This window comes from Gopherus evgoodei, chromosome 20 (assembly GCF_007399415.2).
Source record: "Gopherus evgoodei ecotype Sinaloan lineage chromosome 20, rGopEvg1_v1.p, whole genome shotgun sequence".
In the NCBI taxonomy this organism is placed as follows: domain Eukaryota; kingdom Metazoa; phylum Chordata; order Testudines; family Testudinidae; genus Gopherus; species Gopherus evgoodei.
In genome coordinates, this window is record NC_044341.1 from 17,491,413 (window position 1) to 17,506,830 (window position 15,418).

Here is a 15,418-nt window from a genome sequence, read left to right on the forward strand (position 1 = left end):
CTTGGGAAGGCATAGGGAAGTGGTTATGGCTGTGGGATAAGCACACTTGCTGGATGTTCCAACTAAAATATTCAGCAGTGCAGTAGTTAATGTTGGCATTTAAGCTCCCAGTTCAATTTTTTGAGTTAATGCTCCTTTGAAGTGAGTGGGATAGTTCACACCTTTCAGAACTGTTTCAGGCTGTATGCAGACATTGCTGCATCGATTACTCTTGGGGCGCTTTTGGCAGATTTTCTTTTCAACAGTGAGGGCTTGAAACATTTTTTTTAAAAAGTTGATTCCGTTGCAAGTTTCACAGCTGCAGAATAGAGGGAGCCTGGCTTAAAATAAAGATGGCAGCAGGTTCTTGATGTGAGATCAGACTCTGGGAATTCCATGTTGTCTGAATAGAGGGAAATGGTTAGTTATCGTGCAGGATTCCTTACATGTGAAGAGAACTGATCATTCTTCCAGGAGCCAATAAGCAGGGGAAGTTCAGTTCATGGAGCTTAAGAACACGTGGAGTGATCTAAATAACAGTTAGATAACAAAGTGTCAGTCCTCTGATCATTCGTGACTCGTATAGCTATGTGGATGAGGGCTCTGGTTGCATAATCGAAGCTCACATGCAAGTGGCAGTTGCCTTCCATTCTGACATTTTGCAGCATGGCTAAGTCTGGTACCCTGTAAAATATGTAGGGAACTCTTTCCTCTCCTCCTACACAAATCTGATGAACTACGTGTCACTCCAGCATGCGGTGATGTGCCTTTAGGTCCCAGTTAACATAACTCCAGAAAGCCAGGAAAGAGATCCACTGCCATGAAAGCTCCTGAGGCCATGGCTATACTAGTCTGTTACAAAAGAGTCTTACCGAAATAGCTATTCCAGTTCCATATGCCAATAAATATTAGTATTTAACTTGAACATTACTGTATGGGCCCAGAGCAGCCCAAGTCTGTCTGTGGTCTCAGTAAGGCCTGGATTGGTTACAGGATTACATAACTGCAGTACTACCACCTGTAGCAGACGCCACAGTCATCTGGAAAATAACCAGCCATTTCAGACATTCAGCTTGTAGTGCACTTGTGCTATTGTATTTCTCATCTGTCTGGTCAAGTATTGATTCCATTCCTAATATACTCTTTCAGACATGTAGTAATAAATCTTGATTACCCCACACCCATTTTCTGTATATCTTCCCACTACATAAAGGCCTTATTTTAAAGCTAAATTAGGTTGCTGAGTGACAGTGTACTGACATTTTATCATAGTCATAGAAATCAGGGTTGGAAGGGACTTCAAGAGGTCATATAGTCCAACCCCCTGCTCAAAGCAGGACCAATCCCCAACTAAATCATCCCAGCCACAGCTTTGTCAAGCCAGGCCTTAAAAACCTCTAAGGATGGAGATTCCACAACTCCCTAGGGAACCCATTCTAGTGCTTCACCACACTCCTAGTGAAAAAGTTTTTTCTAATATCCAACCTAGACCTCCCCCACTGCAACTTGAGACCCACTGAGAACAGCTGATCGCCATCTTCTTTAGAACCCCCCTTCAGGTAGTTGAAGGCTGCTATCACATCTCCCCTCACTCTTCTCTTCTGCAGACTAAACAAGCCCAATTCTCTCTGTATCTTCTCATAAGTCATGTGCCCCAGCCCCCTGATCATTTTCATTACCCTCCACTGGACTATCTCCAATTTGTCCACATCCCTTCTGTAATGGGGGCAGGGGGTGGGCAAAACTTCATGCAACATTCCAGGTGTGGCCTCACCAGTGCCGAATAGAGGGGAATAATCACTTCCCTCGATCTGCTGGCAATGCTCCTACTAATGCAGCCCAACATGCCGTACGTCTTCTTGTCAACAAGGTCACACTGCTGACTCATATCCAGCTTCTCATCCATTGTAATTCCCAGGTCCTTTTCTGCAGAACTACTGCTTAGCCAGTCAGTCCCCAGCCTGTAGCAGTGCATGGGATTCTTCCGTCCTAAGTGCAGGACTCTGCACTTGTCCTTGTTGAACTTTATCAGGTTTCTTTTGGCCAAATCCTCCAATTTCACATCATTTACAGAGCCAAGCACATAAAAGCAAGGAAATTAAAAGTGAAATTGTCCTAAAACTCACATTATCCACCTACTAAGTACAGTGGGCCCAGTTCAGGGATGGGTTGTTGTTGTTTACCCCACTGCAGAGTGAGTACAGTGTGGGTCTAAAACACTCTGTCAGCAGTGTAGTGTTTCACGCCCACTCTGTGCTGGTGTAAACAATTCCAGCAGGTGCTGGGTAAATGGGGAGACATGCAAGCAGCTTAGACTCCCAATGGCCCAAGCACCAGGTGCAGCATGTCTCCTTTTCTCACGTAAGCTGCAGGAGAGAGAGCATGAGTCAGTTGCCCAAGAGCCCAGTGATTCATGGCCGAGATGGGAATGGAGCCCAGAGCCTTTCCTGCAGTGTCCACAGTGTGGCATCTTGTTTACAGGTTGGGGCTGGAATCCCTTCACCCTGCCAGCCTGAGCCCCCACCAGAGAGACAGTCGTACAGCACCACTGCTCTCCTCTGACAGTTGGTGGAAAATAGCGAGGGCTCTGTGACTGACAGCTGTCTCTCCTGTATCAGTGACCAGTGGGAGCGAGGGGTTGGTCTAGGAGCTGGAGGGGACACTGCTGACTTTTTCAATTAAGAGTCTTAGTTTGTATTCATCCCTCCTCCCAAGTAAACCCCTTGCTGTTGTGGCTGGTAGCTGGAGCTCATGGACTCAGTGTTGTGCACACAAGCCTCCCACAGACCACTTCTCCTAGGCTCCTCCGCTCCCACATGGCGCCTAGCCCCTTCCGACTCTGCCCTTGTCTAGGTATTAGCCCCTGGTGCTGTAGTGCCTGAGGATCTTCACAAAGCCACAGCCGTCTGGCCTCCATTCCATCACTGCGTCTTGACCCAGGGTGCTCTTCTCTGGTTCGTTTGTTGCCATTGCATTTGCACCAGCAAGGTTTGATGTCTCTCCCTGGATGTAAATGGGGAAGCTGCTCATCCCCACTCCTACCTTAGCGGTTTCCCTGAGGCTGCGGTGGGAGGAAGGTTTGAGCCCATAGCATTAAGGAGACTTTCTTGTGGCTGGGGCACCTGCCTGGAAGCTGAAGTCTCCAGCCTGCATCTAGAATAGCCTATGTGCCTAGGTGACGTTGACAACTAATCTGGGTGCTGGGTGCTGAGGGCTTCAGGATGGTAAAGCCTGTGAGACAGCTCTTTGAGGTGTAGACTAGGCCACCCCATTCCTGTGTCAGACACTTATAACCATCTAATGGCCAGAGATGGGATATGGGGTGATCAGCCACTTACTGCTCAGCTGATCCATAAGTGCATTTCCCCTTGCTGACTAGCATGTTCATCTGGGTTCTCAGAGGGCTCTCCTCACTAGATGCACAAGGACCAGCCACCTTCCCACCCACTGCTCTAGAGGTTGAAATTAATATCAGGCTGTCACGTAAGGGGTGAGTCTGCCCCTGTGAGCAAAGACTAAAGAGATAGGAATTCAGGAGGTGTTGTCATTTCAGTGCCCTTACACATGGGGAGTCCTCTAGTCTGGGAGATGAAGAGTGGCAGTTCACCTCTGGAAGCTGTTGTTTGCAACTGTTGAAGTAGACAGACATCACTGCAACAGTTACACTCAGTTCACATGTTGAAGATTTTCTCCATGACCATGAGGGTAGACATCTGATCGACATTTGCAAAAGCAATTGCCAATCTATGTGCCTCCATTTGAAACATCCATTGGTGTCTCAGGTTGGGCTCCCAAAATTAGTGAACATTCCTGAAATTTTAGGCCTTATTTATTTATTTTTTACAGATGTTTAAATTCTAGAGCAAAATGTTAATCATCGGAGCTGGGTCACTTCACTTTCTGTCCCTATGAGAATATGAGCAGATGAGTGACTAAGGGGGGATAAGGGGGCTGATGCAGAAAAACGGAAACTTGAAAAAATGGCTGAGAGGAAAAAGGGACAGTCCCCTTTAATAGTAGGCAGGTATCCCAAAGATCTGTGTTTTGATACTGGGGCAGACTGACCTTGCAGCCTGGAGAGCCCTAAGAAGGAAGTGCGAATGGACTGCATGTGCCAGCTGCAGGCAGTTGAGGTTGGGCAGTACCTTGAGTGGAGCATGCCAGGAGCTAGCACTCTGGGCTGTGGATAGCAGCCCCAGTCTGGAGGGATCAAGGGTGGAGGGTGCACCTCGCAGCTGCAATGCATTGGAAAGTTGTGAGCACTGCAAATTTGACCTTTTGCCTGCAAGTGCTAGAAGGGGCTTTCAAACAGCACTGTCTCTGTGACTGTCAGGCAGATGCTGACTGGCCCTCCTGTTTGGAATGTTCTCTGTGCATTCTCTGTGACAGGCCACTACATACGGTAGAGAAGGGGCGGGACTTGATGACAAGGCAGGTAACTTATCTGAAGAGGTAGGACTAGAACCCTGCTCCTCGGGGAGTTCAGTGCCAATGAAGTAAATGATTTAAAAATTATGTGAACCAAACTGTACCATAGAATCACTAGGGATGGTAATTCCATGCTTGAATATTAAGAATACAGCAGTAGGGATATACTGCTGACCACCTGACCAGGATGGTGATAGTGACTATGAAATTCTCAGGGAGATCAGAGAGGCTATAAAAATAAAAAACTCAATAATAATAATAATAATAATAATAATAATAATGGGAGATTTCAACTATCCCCATATGGACTGGGTACATGTCACCTCAGGACGGGATGCAGAGAGGAAGTTTCTTGATATCTTAAATGACTGCTTCTTGGAGCAGCTAGTCCTGAACCCACCAGAGGAGAGGCAATTCTTGATTTAATCCTAAATGGAGCATAGAGTCTGGTCCAAGAGGTGAACATAGGTGAACTGCTTGGTATTAATGACCATAACATAATAAAATTTAACATCCCTGTGGGGGATACCAAACCAGCCATCGCGGTAGCTTTTAATTTCAGAAAGGGAGACTACACAAAAATGGAAAGGTTAGTTAAACAGAAATTAAAAGGTACAATGCCAAAGGTGAAGTCCCTGCAAGCTTCATAGAAACTTTTTAAAGACACCGTAATAGAGGCTCAATTTAAATGTATACCCAAATTAAAAAAAAAACAAGAGGACCAAAAAAGTGTGACCATAGCTAAACAACAAAGTAAAAGCAGCAAAGAATTTTGTGGCACTTTATAGTCTAACAGATGTTTTGGAGCATGAGCTTTCGTGGGTGAATACCCGCTTTGTCGGATGAATGTAGTGGAAATTTCCAGGGGCAGGTATATATATATATGCAAGCAAGAAGCAAGCTAGAGATAACGAGATTAGTTCAATCAGAGAGGATGAGGCCCTGTTCTAGCAGTTGAAGTGTGAAAACTAAGGGAGAAGAAACTAGTTTTGTAGTTGGCAATCCATTCACAGTCTTTGTTTAATCCTGAGCAGATGATGTCAAATTTGCAGATGAAGTGAAGCTCAGCAGCTTCTCTTTGAAGTCTGGTCCTGAAGTTTTTTTGCTGCAGTATGGCCACCTTTAAGATCTGCTATTGTGCGGCCAGGAAGGTTGAAGTGTTCTACAGGTTTTTGTATTTTACCATTCCTAATATCTGATTTGTGTCCATTTATCCTTTTCCGTAGAGACTGTCCAGTTTGGCCGATGTACATAGCAGAGGGGCATTGCTGGCATATGATGGCATATATTACATTGGTGGAAGTGCAGGTGAAAATAAGTGATGGTCGCATTAACACCACCCTATACCGAAAACCTACCAACTGCTATGCCTACCTTCATGCCTCCAGCTTCCATCCCAGACACACCACACGATCCATTGTCTACAGCCAAGCACTGAGGTACAACTGCATCTGCTCTAACACCTCAGACAGAGACCAACACCTACAAAATCTCCACCAAGCATTCTCAAAACTACAATACCTGCACGAGGAAATAAGGAAACAGATCAACAGAGCCAGACGTGTACCCAGAAACCTCCTACTGCAAGACAAACCCAAGAAAGAAACCAACAGGACTCCACTGGCCATCACTTACAGTCCCCAGCTAAAACCCCTCCAACGCATCATCAGGGATCTACAACCCATCCTGGACAATGATCCCACACTTTCACAGGCCTTGGGTGGCAGGCCAGTCCTCGCCCACAGACAACCTGCCAACCTGAAGCATATTCTCACCAGTATCTGCACACCACACCATAGTAACTCTAGCTCAGGAACAAATCCATGCAACAAACCTCGATGCCAACTCTGCCAACAAATCTACACCAGCAACACCATCACAGGACCTAACCAGATCAGCCGCACCATCACTGGTTCATTCACCTGCACGTCCACCAATGTAATATACGCCATCATATGCCAGCAATGCCCCTCTGCTATGTATATCGGCCAAACTGGACAGTCTCTACAGAAAAGGATAAATGGACACAAATCAGATATTAGGAATGGCAATATACGAAAACCTGTAGGAGAACACGTCAACCTTCCTGGCCACACTATAGCAGATCTTAAGGTGGCCATACTGCAGCAAAAAAACTTCAGGACCAGACTTCAAAGAGAAGCTGCTGAACTTCAGTTCATCTGCAAATTTGACACCATCTGCTCAGGATTAAACAAAGACTGTGAATGGCTTGCCAACTACAAAACTAGTTTCTTCTCCCTTGGTTTTCACACTTCAACTGCTAGAACAGAGCCTCATCCTCCCTGATTGAACTAACCTCGTTATCTCTAGCTTGCTTCTTGCTTGCATATATATACCCGCCCCTGGAAATTTCCACTACATGCATCCGACAAAGTGGGTATTCACCCACGAAAGCTCATGCTCCAAAACTTCTGTTAGTCTATAAGGTGCCACAGGATTCTTTGCTGCTTTTATAGATCCAGACTAACACGGATACCCCTCTGATACTTAACGAAGTAAAAGAAGTAGTTAGAGGCAAAAAGGCATCCTTTAAAAAGTAGAAGTTAAATCCTATTGAAGAAAATAGAAAGGAGCATAAACTCTGCCAAGTGAAGTGTAAAAATATAATTAAGAAGGCCAAAATAGAATTTGAAGAACAGCTAGCCAAAAACTCAAAAAGTAACAGCAACAAAATGTTAATATATATCAGAAGGAGGAAGCCTACTAAACAACCAGTGGGGCCCCTGGATGGTTGAGATGCTAAAGGAGCACTCAAGGAAGCTAAGGCTATTGCAGAGAAACTAAATGAATTCTTTGCATTGGTCTTCATGGCTGAGGATGTAAGGGAGATTCCCAAACCTGAGCCCTTCTTTTTAGATGACAAATCTGAGGAGCTGTTCCAGATTGAGGTGTCACTAGAGGAAGTTTTGGAACAAATTGAGAAACTAAACAGTAATAAGTCACCAGGACCAGATGATATTCACCCAAGAGTTCTGAAGGAACTGAAATGTGATATTGCAGAACTACTAACTGTGGAATGTGAACCTATTGTTTAAATCAGTTTCTGTACCAGATGATGGGAGGATAGCTAATGTGATGCCATTTTTTAAAAAAGGCTCCAAAGGCAATCCTAGTAATCACAGGCTGGTAAGCCTAACTTCAGCACTGGGCAAATTGGTTGAAACTGTAGTAAAGAACAAAATTGTCAGACAGATAGACGAACACGATTTGTTGGGGAAGAGTCAACATGGTTTTTGTAAAGTGAAATCATGCCTCACTAATCTTCTAGAATTCTTTGAGGGGGTCAACAAGCATGTGGACAAGGGGGATCCAGGGATATAGTGTACTTAAATTTTCAGAAAGCCATTAAGAAGGTCTCTCACCAAAGGCTCTTAAGCAAAATAAGTTGTCATGGGATAAGATGGAAGTAACTGGTTTAAACATAGGATACAAGGAGTAGGAATAAATGCTCGGTTTTCAGAATGGAGAGAGGTAAATAGCCGTATCCCCCAGGGGTCTGTACTGGGACCAGTAGTGTTAAACATATTCATGAAAGAACTGGAAAAAGGGATAAACAGTGAGTTGGCCAGATTTGCAGATGATACAAAACTGCTCAACATAGTTAAGTCCAAAGCTGACTGTGAAGAGGTACAAAGGGATCTCATAAAACTCGGTGACTGGGCAACAAATGGCAGATGAAATTCGTTATTGATAAATGCAAAGTAATGCACACTGGAAAACATAATCCAACTATACATATAAAATGATGGAGTCTACATTAGCTAAATTGAATTAGAGATCTTGGAGTGATTGTGGATAGTTCTCTGAAAACATCCGTTCAAAGTGTAGCGGCAGTCAAAAAGGCTAAAAGAATGTTAGGAACCATTAGGAGAGGGGTAGATAACAAGACAGAGAATATCAGATTGCCTCTGAATAAATCCATGGTACGCCCACATCTTGAACAGTGCTTGCAGATGTGGTCACCCCATCTCAAAAAAGATATATACTGGAATTGGAAAATGCTCAGAAAGGGGCAACAAAAAGGATTAGGGGTATGGAACAGTTTTTATATGAGGAGAGACCAGTAAGACTGGGACTTTTCATCTTAGAAAAGAGATGACGGGATATGGTAGAGGTCTATAAAATCGTGACTGCTGTGAAGAAAGTAAATAAGTGTTACTTACTCTTTCTCATAACACAAGAACTAGAGGTCACCCAATTAAATGAATAGGCAGCAGGTTTAAAACAAACAGAAGGAAGTATTTCTTCACACAACGCACAGTCAACTTGTGGAACTCTTCGCAGAGGATGTTGTGAAGGCCAAGACTATAACAGGTTTCAAACAAGAACTAGATAAGTTCATGAAGGATAAGATCCATCAATGGCTATTGGCAGGGATGGTGTCCCTAGCCTCTGTTTGCCAGACTGGACTGGAAGTCAGGAGATGTGGGTTCCTATATGAGATGCAGAAAAATCATCTGCACGCTCAGCTCTGAGCTCTCTAGTGTACAGCGAAAGTTGCTGGTACCCGGGGATGGCGGCGTTTATAGATAGAAGCCACTCATATTCTGATCCACAGCTGTGTGCACGAATAATTATGGCATTGTAACCTTGTGTAAATGATGATCATCTTCGTTCTTTTGACTGCAGTTGTGATTCCAAAGAGCCCATTTCCTGTCTCTGAAGGAAGTGCCGAGAAGCCCAGCATGCACAGCAGCATGAAAACTGCTTTGGGGCCCCAACCTGAGCAAAAGCGTCGCAAATCTGGCAAGAAGCGCGGCCGGACGCCCAAGGCCTTGATCCATCACCCCATCCCTACCCCCTCCAAGTCTGTGGAGCCTCTGAAATTCCCCAAAAAGAGGGGACCAAAGCCTGGCAGTAAGGTAGGTGATGGGGTACGTGCCTGTGATCACATGTGAATGGAGTGTGCTGCGTGTGTGCCTCTGGGAGAGCAGCTATGTGTTTGTGCAGGGGGGCGCTGGAACACTTTGTATAGTGGGGGGGCTGAGAGCCGTTGAACCAAACTGTAAACCCTGGATATGATGGAAACCACTTCAAGTAAGGAGGTGCAGCAGCACCCCCAGCACCCTCCGTCCCCTATTACAGCACCTATGCTTTTGTGTGTGTAGGAGGCAAAGTCCAGCCCTAGGACTGACAGGTAATGGGAGCACACCCATGGAGTGTGGGGGTTGGGAGCGTCTCCAGACTCCAGGTCCTCAACCCAGCAGGGGCTGGCAGCACATGCACTGGGTAGGGGTGTGGAGTGGAGGGAGTAACTAGACTCCAGCCTCACACCCCCATGGATGATCATATTTAAAAGTGTCAGGAAGCCTGGCTAAGCAGGGGGTGGGGCCTGAAGAGGGTGCTGGACGGGGGATAGAGCAGGGTGGGGGCAGGGTCTGATGAGGGAGGTGGGTGGGGTAGAGCAAGGCGGGGGCGTGGTCTGATGTGGGCAGTGCAGGGTGGGAGGCGTGGTCTGATGAGGGCTGTGGGCAGGGGGGTAGAGCAAGGCGGGGAGCGTGGTCTGAGGGCGGTGGGCGGGGGGTAGAGCAGGATGGGGGCGTAGTCTGATGAGGGCTGTGGGAAGGGGGGTAGAGCAAGGCGAGGAGCGTGGTCTGAGGGCGGTGGGTGGGGGGTAGAGCAGGATGGGGGCGTAGTCTGATGAGGGCTGTGGGCAGGGGGGTAGAGCAAGGCGGGGAGCGTGGTCTGAGGGCAGTGGGCAGGGGGTAGAGCAGGATGGGGGCGTAGTCTGATGAGGGCTGTGGGAAGGGGGGTAGAGCAAGGCGGGGAGCGTGGTCTGAGGGCGGTGGGCGGGGGGTAGAGCAGGATGGGGGCGTAGTCTGATGAGGGCTGTGGGCAGGGGGGTAGAGCAAGGCGGGGAGCGTGGTCTGAGGGCGGTGGGCGGGGGGTAGAGCAGGATGGGGGCGTAGTCTGATGAGGGCTGTGGGCAGGGGGGTAGAGCAAGGCGGGGAGCGTGGTCTGAGGGCGGTGGGCGGGGGGTAGAGCAGGATGGGGGCGTAGTCTGATGAGGGTGGTGGGAGGGGGGGTTGAGCAGGATGGAGGCAGGGACAGAGAGTGGTGGAAACAGAAGGGCTGGAGGTGGGGTCTGATATGGGCTGGGGTAGAGCAGGGTGGGGATGTGGTCTGATGAGGGCAGTGCAGGATGGGAGGCGTGGTCTGATGAGGGCGCAGGGCGGGAGATAGAGCAGGGTGGGAGCGTGGTCTGATGAGGGCGCAGGGCGGGAGGTAGAGCAGGGTGGGAGCGTGGTCTGATGAGGGCGGTGGGTGGGGGCGTGGTCTGATGAGGGTGGTGGGAGGGGGGGTTGAACAGGATGGGGCAGAGTCTGATGTGGGCAGGGGGTTGAACAGGTTGGGGGCGGGGACAGACGAGGGTGGTGGGTACAGAAGGGCGGGGGGTTGGGTCTGATGTGGGTGGGGGGCTTGAGCAGAGTGGGGTCTGATGTGGGCTGCAGTAGAGCAGGGTGGGGGCGTGGTCTGATGAGGATGGTGGGGAGTGGCAGGATGGTGAGCATGTGTAAAAGGAGAACTCTTCCCAATCCCTTTCTGCAGAGGAAACCTCGGACTTTGCTGAATCCAGCCCCCACCTCTCCGACAACTAGCACGCCAGAGCCAGACACAAGCACTGTGCCCCAGGATGCTGCTACTATCCCCAACTCTGCCATGCAGGCCCCCACAGGTAAGCTGAGCTTGCCTCCTCAGGGAAGATGATGCAGTTAAGGAATCTGGGGGAACACAGAAAATATCAAGTGAAGATACCATGATTTCCAGACATGGCAGCGAGTCTGGCCAGTGTGGAAATAAGAGCGGCCTAACGCAGAGAAGAATCAGACTGGAAAGAGACCTAGAGGCTCCCCGTGCCCTCCCTCATCTCCTCCGGGGTGATTGCACTGCATTTTCCTCCCATAAATTATTGCTTAGAGGTACCTAGCGGCGTCCCCTGGGGATTGAATAGAGGGATGTCTGCATGGACACGCGAGACCTTTCACTGTGGGCTGAGGCTCACCTTGCAGCTAGATGCACAGTGCTCTCTTGGAGCCTTATGGTTGGACACACACATGCTAGCAACTCCGCCACTCCAGGAGGGGCATTTCTCCAGGTCCATACTGCTCTGAGGCAGGAAGGACTGCAGCACCCCAGTTCTCTCTGAAACTAGTAAGAGGGGGCAGGCTCTGCTGTTGAGTCACCCCAGAGCCCTGCATTAAAAGTCAGGGTGTCTGCTGCAGAGTCTTGCTGGGTTCATTGAGCTCCTAGTGGGGTGGAGAGGCAGCCAGAGTCGCTTTGGGCACAAAGGAGCCAGGGTTGAGATCCTAGAAAAACCAAGCTAAGGTTTCTGTGGGGTTCTGGTCTTGACTCAGAACTAAAGCTGACACCAGAAAGGGGAGTCTGATGCTAACTCTGCCCAGCACATGGTATGGGGCACGCTCAGCACGACCCTGTGCAAACCCGCCCACAGATTGGCATACTTGGAGCTTTAGGACAGAGGCTGTGGAGGATGCTAGCGTGGCTTGGAGGATGAGCCCAAGGGATGCGAGGAATCAGCATTGTGGGCTTGTACCTCTTCTAAATATGCCTTGTGTTGGTAGGCAGCAGACCAGTGGCTATGCTGGCTTGGTTCTGGCTTGGTTCACCCTGTTTGTGAGCATGTGACAGCAGGCAGGCCCCATGCTGGGAGGAAGGGGCAGGGCTGTGGGCGGGCGGCTCTCGTGGGGTAATGGTGAGCAGATTACAGGGCAGGCCCCATGCTGGGAGGAAGGGGCAGGTCTGTGGGCAAACGGCTCTCGTGGGGTAACGGTGAGCATGTGACAGGGCAGGCCCCATGCTGGCAGAAAGGGGCAGGACTGGGGGCAGGCAGCTCTCGTGGGGTAATGGTGAGCGGATGACAGGGCAGGCCCCATGCTGGCAAGAGGGCAGGGCTGTGGGCAGGCGTCTCTCGTGGGGTAATGGTGAGCGGATGACAGGGCAGGCCCCATGCTGGCAGGAGGGCAGGGCTGTGGCAAAGCGGGGACGGTTGTGCTGGGCAAGCAGCTCTCGCAGGATAACCTTGAACCTTCTATCTCTCTGCAGTCTGCATTTACTTGAACAAGACCAGCAGCACCGGGCCTCACTTGGACAAAAAGAAAGTTCAACAGCTACCTGACCATTTTGGACCAGCTCGGGCCTCTGTGGTGCTGCAGCAGGCAGTACAGGCCTGTATTGACTGTGCTTACCATCAGAAAACTGTCTTTTCCTTCCTGAAGCAAGGCCATGGGGGAGAGGTCATTTCAGGTAAGAACCAAGCTTTCTCCCTCCTGCCCTGCTTTCTGAGAGGTCTTTGGTGGAACCATCTCCCTGGAGCACAGCACCATCCTGATGTCAGCAGTGGCCATCCCCAACGGGGGAAGTCTCTGAGCTCCGTACTTGGCGGCTGTATAAAGCCTGAACAAGCGAGGATCGTTTCTCCAGTCATAGGTGGGGTTTGTAACATGCTTGTGCATATAAAAATAAAACTCCCATGTGCCTTTCAGCCAAGAATCACAGTGCCATTCTCAGCCACAAATCAGCGCAGTCCTTAGCTCATGGGGTGCTGTGGGAAGTGTCATTTTCTTTTCCCATTTTACAGATGAGAAAACTGAGCCACAGAGAGGTAACATGATTATCCAAGGTCACACAGCTCATTGGTGGCAGAGCTGAGAACAGAATTCAGCCTCCTTGGTTCCAATTAGCCTGAAGTCCATCCTCCCGTGTTTCATCAGTGTTCTTTGTGCTATATTGTGTTTGTTTCTTTTCAATGATACCAGCTGCTTCCTAAACCCGTAAGAGAGAGGGTAACATTTAGCAGCTTCAAGCTAATCCATGGTGGATCATGTTAGTGGTGCCCTGCCTCATTAACCATCAGTGTAGGGTGCCTGCAAATATACCCATCAGCACCAGGGAATTGTGCTCCGAGTCCTCCTGGAGGTGCCACAGAGAGAGTCCCACAGGTCTGGTACAAGGGGTTGGGAAGTGTGAACCCTTCTCTCCTGGATTTTGCCTCCATCAGGTCTGTCAGAATGCTGCTGCTAGACTCATCTGCTTGGCTCGTCACTCTGACTAAGGGCTTGGATACGCAGGGCTTTGTTGTAGACTAAGTGCTGTTTTTTCTAATTAAAATGGGTTGTGTCCACACAGCACAGTTCTTCCAAATCAACTGCGTGAATTGGATAATCCACTTTGAAGTGGATTAGGTTAATTTCAGATTGAGTTAATGTGGAGAAATGTTCATATGGACGCATCTGTATTTTGGATCAACTTGTCAGTCCTCCCACTGATATCTCAGAGTGCATCACTTCACACCAGGACTCACTTGTCTGTGTGTGTACGCTGTCTGCTGTGCTGAGCTCATGGTGACTGGATGTTACCGTGTTTAAATGGTGGCACACAGCCAGCAGCACCCCTTTTGTGATTCCACACTCCTGGAGTGTTACAGCAAACACCTGGAGATGTGCAGCAGAGGGGTTTCCTTGCAATCTAGGGAGAGGAACCAGAGCAGTCATGCCTAAACAGCAGCCACCCTGAGGAGAAAATACACGTGTACAGCTAAGCAAATGGCCGAGAGGGTCCATCCTGGGACATGGCTTAGTCCTGAAACACAGGGAAGGAGTGCTGGTGGCAGGATGACCGAGAGGGGCTGTCCTGAGATGCGGCTCACTTCTGCAACACAGGGAAGAACAGCCAAGGACAGACATGGCCTGTCAGTGCTACAATTACCTGCCCCTGCTTTAAGGAGCTGGATTGGATTTTCCCTGGTACATTGCGGATAGTGCCAAAGGCACCGAGGAAAACCCCAGTCCCGACCAGGACTTGGAGGAGGAGGAGGTGTCCCCAGAAAGCCAGAATCTTTTCTCCAGGGTAGAGTCTGACCAGACCCCGAGGAACAGAGAGCCCCCAGGAGGACACAGCCTGATAGTCCTGGGCAGAGGGCCTCGGCCAGTAAGTATGATGTGCTGTATTACAATTAAACTGTGTTGGTGGGGTTAAAGCTTTGTTCTGGGAGCCCATTAGATGCCACCATTTTGGGTGGATGTGAACTCTGCTTCTGTCCTCCTTCTCTCATGCTCAAAATGGCGTCCATGCCTCAGAATTAGAGTTCTGCAGGATTTACTTCCCTGATACTTTCATTTCCCACAGCCCCCTGCCCCCCCTCCCCAGCCCTGGTCCTGTCCTCCTTGTGGGTCCTTCTCCCAGTCATCCACTGTGGACTGCTCCCAGCTCTCCTGCCACAGTCAAGCTAATGGTACCATGGTGGTTGTAGTGTAGACATGCTTATTGAAACATCACTTACAGGAAAATAATACAATATAAAATACTTTGTTTCACAGTTTGATCAATGCCCTGAGATTCCAGCTCTGTTAGCATTTATGAGGCATAGTGCCAGAGTTAAATGCAGAGAATTAAACTCCCATCGCCTTTCTGAACAAGTCCCTTCTGTGCTCTTGGTGATCTGTAGTAAGGTTACATCCTCCGACATTAGGCCTGCCTGCAAAGGTGCACCTGGCCTCTGCAACTCCCCAGCCCCAGGCCAGGCTAACCTCCAAAACCTTCTACCTACCTCCACCGCCCCACCTATGCAAACCACTGGCCTAAGCCCCCCTGCCTACTGCAGCCTGTCATAATCTATTCCCAGATTTGGACCTTAGTGTCCAAAATATGGGAGTTAGCATGAAAACCTCCAAGCTTAGTTACCAGCTTGGACCTGGTAAAGCTGCCACCACCCAAAAAATTAGAGTGTTTTGGGGCACTCTGGTCCCCCCAAAAACCTTCCCTGGGGACCCCAAGACCCAAATCCCTTGAGTCTCACAACAAAGGGAAATAAACCTTTTCCCTTCCCCCTTCCAGGTGTTCCTGGAGAGATACACAGAAGCAAGCTCCGTGAATCTAAACAGAGAGATTCCACCCTCTCTATTTCCAGTCCTAGAAACAGAAGTACTTCCCTCTTCACCCAGAGGGTATGCAAAGTCAGGCTAGTAAATCT

General features: G+C 49.0%; 1 protein-coding gene across 5 annotated transcripts in view; it reads left to right on the forward strand.

The window, feature by feature from the left end:
* The window catches only part of SCMH1 (Scm polycomb group protein homolog 1), a 111,261-nt gene that overhangs the window by 72,590 nt on the left and 23,253 nt on the right, over positions 1-15,418 (forward strand). For all 5 annotated transcript variants that reach the window (XM_030538752.1, XM_030538755.1, XM_030538754.1 and 2 more), the window contains 3 exons: positions 9,058-9,290; positions 10,978-11,104; positions 12,493-12,693. In XM_030538752.1, the coding sequence (XP_030394612.1) occupies positions 9,058-9,290; positions 10,978-11,104; positions 12,493-12,693 (561 nt within the window). The remainder of the gene's footprint in view (positions 1-9,057; positions 9,291-10,977; positions 11,105-12,492; positions 12,694-15,418) is intronic.